The sequence below is a fragment of the Pholcus phalangioides genome, unplaced genomic scaffold (assembly GCF_987345545.1).
Source record: "Pholcus phalangioides strain wild (caught in Gottingen) unplaced genomic scaffold, Ppha-v1.0 ptg000042l_1, whole genome shotgun sequence".
Lineage (NCBI taxonomy): Eukaryota > Metazoa > Arthropoda > Arachnida > Araneae > Pholcidae > Pholcus > Pholcus phalangioides.
Window position 1 is genome coordinate 17,937,098 of NW_028301628.1, and position 7,611 is coordinate 17,944,708.

A 7,611-nucleotide genomic window follows, 5' to 3' on the forward strand; every position below is an offset into this window, starting at 1 on the left:
TGATTGATTCACTGTGATTCGAAATTGTATATCCCAAGATTATCTACAATCATTCGATTAATTTACGATTACTACATTCTTATGGGATGGACGGCTGTACGCCATCACCTTATAATCATGTTTATTATTTTAATTGCCCATTGGCGAAAATTGTTTATATTTTATTTATCTGTTGTACGATTTCAGATTGACGATTGCTGACGTCCCAAGATGATTATATCAGTTTATTTTTTGTTGCCTTCGGCTATGTGGCGGTGTTGTTAATGAAACTTTCCGGATACACCCACCCTTCGGGAATGTTTCGATATCTTTTCTGAGATGGGAAGCAGGTTTGTTCTGGCTTTCAAAAGTCAAAGTTGAAACACTGGACGACGTAGTGCCACGACGACCCGCCAGACCCAGATATACGTATTATGACTTGTTCGTTTGAAGCGTAACAAGTATGTAGGTAGAGAAAACGAACTGCAGCACAGACCATCACTCTGTCCTGTAGGTAGTCGGAATTGAATCCGTGCTCACCTTTGACCTTTGAAGACCGGGCACACCCCGCTTCCCATCTCAGAGAGATATCGAAGCGTTCCCGAAGGATAGGTGTGTCCGGAAAGTTTTATAAAAAACAACATAACATGACCACCTCAGACGAAGGCAGCAAAATAAAATAATTTGCATAAAAATTGATCGTCAACTCCTGAAGTCACATAACAAATAAATAAAATCTAAATAATCAACGCCAATGGGCAATCAAAATTATCAGCGGGATTATAAGATGGTGGTGTATAGCCGTCCATCCCGTAAAAATAAGAATCGTCAATTGATCGAATGATTACCGATAATCTTGGAATATAAATTTCGAATCACGGTGAATTAGTCGCAGATCGTCATCGTCTAGGCCGCAAGTCGTTACCGGAATCGTCACCAGGTGAACTAAGATCAGCACAATTCACTATATAGCCGAGTAAATCACACTTAATTCGTTCTTGTCATCAATGACTTCATTCATCTCCTTGCAGGTGAACTTGCTTCTGTTTTCCATTTATCGGTTACTTTTGTTGACGCCGACGTGGTCGAAGATCATATTTCCTCTTACGATCAATCACGGGGGCTCTTGCCGGTTTGAACTCGTCATCACTCCCACCGCTCAGACGCGCACTGCCAGTCCTCTTAGTATGTATGCGATGTAAGTTGTTATCGAGGAACAACAATATAATCCACCGCACCCGAGCAAGACTCATAGGGCTCTTCAAAACTCTTCTTTTGAAACACAGTCGACCGTTTTCGGGAATAGCACCAAAATGAAATTTTTTTGTATATGGGCAAGATGTCAGGTAATGTCATAAAGATCCAATCTCACCACAAGCAGACATGGCGTTGTCCGACTTCTTGAAACGTTCTAGATGTGTCGGTAATGGGCCGTGCTCAGTTATCATAATAACTTTCTCTCTAGACCAAATGGTACCATTCCACCGGACACGTTTCTGTATCTTGTAGGCATCTTTATGTGCATTCTTGTCCCATAGCTGTTGCCACTTTTGTAACAGGTCACTTTTTAGCGCCTGTTTGATGTGACTTCGTGGTAGCAAGAGTTGTTCTTCCGTTGAGAGATTAAGTGCATCTTTGGCCAATCTGTCCGCAATTTCATTCCTCGCTATTCCTGCATGGCCTTTGACCCATTTGATACTGATAGACGGATGGTTGTATAAATGCTTGCGTATTCGCCGAGTATTTTCATGTGGAGTGCGCTGATCACGAATCACATTAATACTAGACGCACTGTCAGTATATATCGTCGTCTGCTGATTTTTCTTAATCGCCCATTCTACTGCAGCTAGTATGGCCAGAACCTCCACCTGAAAGATGCTGTTCCCTTGAGGCAACCGTCGACTCCAAGCCTCTCTGAGCAGGTCGATAACATGCTCGCCTAAAGTACCAAAAGTTGTTTAGAGGTGTCGCGAGTTCAATACCCGGTTCGTCCTTATCAGAAAACTTTCCTGACACAGGGGTACAACAAAAACGGCGACAAGACCGCAGGGAAAAAAATTTGCTACCGCAAGGAGTCCCCCATCGAGGGGTTAGCGCACCGACCCTTCGACGAGTATAAAAAAAACAAGCCTGCCGTTCGGAATCGGCAATAAATTGTAGGTCCCGATCTAATTAGCCCTCGTGTGCAGAAAATGACCGTGGTGCGACAAAAATGATCAAATGATGAGCAAATCTGAGCAAAGTTGTTGCTACTGGTACACCGCGGAATCACACGGTTGCACATGAGCTTTTAGATTTTATCAAACTTTTGTAGTGTAATCCCGGCCTAATAAACATTTCCGTTGATATGAATGCTGGAAACGACTAACTTTTTATCTCTTGCTCCCAACACAAGATGGGGGGGGGGGGTTGATGTCAACTTTCGCTTTTCTTTTTTCTTGCGTATTTCTTATTATAATTATGTCTCTCTCCCTCTCTCTGGGGAAAAATGTATGTGAGTGTAGGTTGACAACTCTCTTGTGGGAGGTTGTCTTATGTAATTCCTCTGCGTTTTATTGACGCATTATTGAATCACCCTTCTTACAGAATTAAATGTTGTCGAGATTAAAAACACAGGTGTGTGTTTGAATTCATGGTAATGACCAAATGTACTTGCTGACATAAAACAGACGCGTCGTGAGCTGAATTTTTGTGACAATCATCATCAGAATTAGTGTCACTCGAAGCTCAATTAACTCATGCTCACCTCGGAATTTTACTTTCAGATATATCTTCCCCCTTTTTTCTGAAAGTTTTTGAAGCATCTCATATAAAATACACACAAAAAAGAAAAAAAAGAACAGTCTATATGTTTAAAAAACACGCGTTCTTTCAGTACAAGGTTCTCAGCATCAAACGGAAAAGTCTGGACAACGTCTGACAGCTGAGACAATAAATCTGCACGTATCAGACACAACAATGAGTTGGCAGAACACAAATAGATGGGGACACCTACAAACTCGACTGGGTTGTGTCAAACCGTGGTTGGTTATATACATATTGTAAAACATGTCTTAAGTATTTCATCTTCAATTTTCAATTATACAATTTTGAAGCAAATAATTTTATGGCCATTGTTTGTCTTCTTTTTTTTATAGTGCTCCTTAGTGTTTTTAAAACTTGTCTTTTTAAATTTTGGGAAACACCTGGAACAAATTATACGGTTTTCTACAGAAATCGGTGGAAAATTTCGTTTCAGTTAACGAACGTGTTTCTGGAACTAATTATTTTCGTTAGTCGAGGTATCACTGTAGTGCGGTAACTGCGTGTTTTGAACCTTAATGCTGAATAATCTTGACCAAATCTAATATGTTTTATAATCTTTCATTCGTGAGTTCATTCACCAGGTAAAATTACTGTGTATTAAATTGATATTCTTATTTGTTACAAGCCGGGCCACGATCAAGATTATTTTCGATACACGTGTCACGAATTTCAACCAAACGTCCCGTTTTTACGGGACATGAGCATTCTCCCCGTTCCTGCAAATTATTGTTCGGCTGTCCTCTTATTTTCGTGAATGTTCTGGTTCCACTTCTTTGAGTTCTGGTTTTTACCTTTGGGTCATAAATTCGATTATCGCAATGCAGATTTTTTTTTTTTTTTAATAACATACAAACATATATACAAGCATATACAGAAACACATTTAAACATACACTTTTGACCTCAAGGGACATGCCTGTCCTTCCAGTAGGTCTACAGGGTTTCTCCGTAGATTATTTTTCTTAGCAACAGCCTATTATGGTTTAGGTCGGTTTATAATTGTTCAATATACAGTTTTTTTTTGTTTTTTTTTTGTATTTATGTTACAAAGAAATTTTACATACAGATGGATTGTATCATATGGTTGTATTATTGTTGTAATATAGATTCTAGTCTGGTATTCATAGAAAACGTGAATATATTGTTATTAGATCTTATGTAATTATTTGTATGATTGATTGTATGGTATAGATTCATTATTTTTGGAGCGGTGTATCTATAACTCTTTTGAAATAACGTTTTATTTGTTTTTGGCACTTTATATATGTTATTTAATCTAGATGACGTTCTATTTTGTTTCATTTCTAACCAATTATTGTTTAAGAATGAAAATTTTATTAGTCTATAAACATAGTTTTGTCTTATAGTTAGCTTATGGCATTCTGTTTTGTTGGTGTTTATTGTGGTGCTTGTTATTTGGGATCTTATCTTGTTATATATATTATCTAGTTTTTGTATATCTGTTTGATATGCACCTCCCCAAGCAGTGATTCCATATGTTACTGTTGAATATATCCAAGCATAAAATAAATCTTTTAGAAAGTTATTGTCTATTGTGTCTATTAGTCTATAAAGAATTGCTGCATATATTCTTAATTTTTTTATTATTTTTTCACACTGTGATTTCCATTTTAAATCATCTTGTATTATTATTCCTAGGTAGTTGTATTCATGTACTCTTTCAATTTCTTGACAGTTACATTGTAATATATGTTGACACGGACAATGATCATGAATTTTTATACTTAAATTTGCCAAACTATTTATGTTTCTTGTTTTTAAGCATATGTATTTAGTTTTCTGTATGTTTAGTTTTAGTTTATTTTTCTTGAGCCAGTTACTGATTTTAAATAGGTCCTCTTCAACTTTTTTTATTAAATTTGTAATTTCAATGTCTTCAACATACAGTACTGTATCGTCCGCGAATGAGATTAATTTACCATTTATGTTGAGTTTGAATATATCATTTATGTAAATGAGAAACAATATCGGGCCAAGCACAGATCCCTGGGGGACACCTTTTTTTACTTCTATGAATGTACTCATTTCTTCACCTATTTTAACTGATTGTTTCCTATTAGAATAGTATGATTTAAACCAGCTCAATATGTTTCCACGTATACCAGCTGTTGACAATTTTCCTGTGAGTATCTCTAAATCTACGTAGTCAAAGGCTCTTTTTAAATCCAGAAATATCGTTATAGAAAATTTATTGCAGTTGAACCCGGTATTTGAATAATTGCACAGCTCTAAGATGGCCATTTCTGTATTCTTACTTTTCTGAAACCCGTATTGGTTAGGAGCTAAATAATGCTGATAATTAAGAAAATCCACGAGCTGTTTTTTTATGCACTTTTCTATTGTGTATGTACTTTGAAAAAATGAATTTTTTAAGAGCTGGGGAGAATAACCTTTGATTGAAAATTGAATAGAACTTCTTTAATTTTTCAAAAGTGTCCTCGTACCACTTCTGATACCATGCGTGCTAATAACCGCGAGTTGCCACCCTTGATTTAAGTCATCATACCTTACACAGACTTGATTAACAGACAATTTACATTAATTATTTCTGGTGACGATAGTAATTAGTAGGAGTTGTCTCTAAAAAATGCATTTATGCTCTTAAAAAACTCAATATGCTTTGTAAAATAAAGAATATTTCCTTTAAAATGAAATATATATATATATGTCCTAAACATTTTTTCATTCCTATATCAAATAGCATTAGTTTTTGCAAAATAAGTTTTTTCCCGCATATCCAGAATTAATGTGCTATCATCTATATGTAAAAATATCTAACCTAGTATTTAGCTTTGGAAAAACATCGCGCAAAATTAAAAAAAAAAATTAATAAATGTCTCTATTTGATAAAAACTCTCAAAATTTCCCACAAACTGCGACCCTGGCGGCATCACTACTAGCATAAGCAACTCACCTCATTACTAGAAACTAGAAATTTTCAAATAGAAAACGTGCGGAAATATAAAATGTACGAGGAATTATTTTCCTAATGAGTATGCACTGAGAAACTGAAAATATACATTTTACACGTTTGCTTCTTTGAGGGTATTTATTTTTCGAATGCCAAATGCATATTTCCTCAGGTTTAGTTCGCATTTTGGAATTTTTTTCGGTGCATATTTAGGCATTTTTTAGTGCATGTAAACTGGGCCCTGTTTTCTTTTAAAACTCTATTCTATTAAAGTTCTATTCAAAACTATTAAAAAGAACAAACATAAAAATGTTACAATTTTATCGGTAAAATATTTTAAACTTAAATAACATGTTTTATCATGTTTTCATTCAAGATGAATTCCCATGGGGTGCCGAAAAGGAAATGTATATATCATGGCCCCCCACAGGGGGGTGGGGGGGGGGCTGGCAGGGCCCGGGACAGATCCCATCATTTTTTGCTTTTTACGCTATAAATTAACTACAGAAGGGGCCCGTGAAAAGTCTGACCGAGGGGCCCGCAAAAGATCCCAGCCTAGGGGCCCCGCTCCAGGATGTGGGGACCCTGGTATATATTCACAGATAAACTCCGTGGAAGATATCCATGTTTTCGGCTGGGCAGAGTGCCCAGTAACGTATATGGCGCGAATGCCAGCCAAACACTTTACTGCACTTATCCCCTTTAAAAAGTCGCCTACAAACAATAAAAATGTAGTTCAATCATACACATCACTCACTTCCCTCCTGAAATATAGATGGCAGCACTGGAAAATCAAACACAACACAACATTATATAGGCACTCGCACTCAAAAAGACTGTTGGGTATACACACACACACACACACACAGTTACACTTCTGGCACGACTCCCTAGGTAGTAAATCGCCCATAAATGGTGATAGACCTGAGTTGTGCTCGGTTTGAAAGAAAGAAAGTAACGTATATGTTTCGATAAGGGTTAATTGCAATGTTAGCTTTCGTCACATTTACCAACATTTTTAAACATAAGCAACGTCACTGATCCACATCATCGAGCATCATCCTGGACTGAAATTCGGGCAAAATTTCCGGTAAATTTAAATAATTTACTCAGGGCATAACTAGAGGGGGCAGGGGACAACCACCCCGGGCGGCAGTTTAAGGGGGGGGGGGCACAAAAAACACCATTGCAAAATAATCGAATTTTAAAGTTGTGGGGGGGGGGGGCAAAATAATGTTTGCCCGGGTGGTAAAAGTAATAGCTATGAATTTACTGACGATTTATCATATTTACCAATACGAACTGGGGATTACACATAATCGTCAATAAATGTGGAAAACAAATTTATTAAACTTATAAAAATGGTTGGTAGCTATGCATAATAGGCGGTGATTGCGCATAACAACAGGATTTATTAAATTCCCGGAACGTATATAGCACACACACACACAATTCTACTTTAGTTGGAAAAAATTATTCTAGCGGTGGGAGTTTTTTTTTTTTTCTTTCCTCTTTCGGCAGAAACGTGGTGCCATCTGTTGTGTAAATTGTGGGAAACGACGTCATTAAGGGTAGGCGGTCCCCCTTCTCAGTTTTCAAACATGGTAACGTTGTTGAGAAACGCCTATGTATTTGACCTCCAAACAATAAAAAAAGCACTATGCTTGTGCTGCCATCTTACAACTAAACTAATAAACATCATAAACGTTGAAAATATTTTTTAAATGAAATGTTAAGTGGATGGCAGCATCAATGAATCCAAATAATTCATATCGTACTGATTGATTTGAAAACAATTTTTTTTTTAATGAAATGCTAAATACTAAATAGATGGCAGCATCATTCTTGTGCCCATTTTGAATCGGCTTTTGAAATATGGTGCGTTTTCGATTAACG

The 7,611-nt window shown here is 36.8% G+C and overlaps 1 protein-coding gene across 1 annotated transcript; it reads right to left on the reverse strand.

Annotated features, from left to right (window-relative positions):
• Positions 1–1,331: 1,331 nt before the first annotated feature.
• LOC149064568 (uncharacterized) lies at positions 1,332–5,045 on the reverse strand. Its single transcript, XM_089254612.1, has 2 exons — positions 4,907–5,045; positions 1,332–1,918 (listed from the first exon to the last, which is right to left on the reverse strand). The coding sequence occupies exons 1-2, from the start codon at positions 5,043–5,045 to the stop codon at positions 1,332–1,334; spliced, it is 726 nt and encodes a 241-aa protein (XP_089110738.1).
• Positions 5,046–7,611: the final 2,566 nt, after the last annotated feature.

Excerpts from the sequence above, each read along its gene's own strand:
- LOC149064568 (XM_089254612.1), bottom strand. The coding sequence starts at position 5,045 with ATGGCCATCTTAGAGCTGTGCAATTATTCAAATACCGGGTTCAACTGC. Across the intron at positions 1,919-4,906 it reads AGGAAAATTGTCAACAGCTG|GCGAGCATGTTATCGACCTG; the intron begins GTATACGTGGAA and ends TTGGTACTTTAG.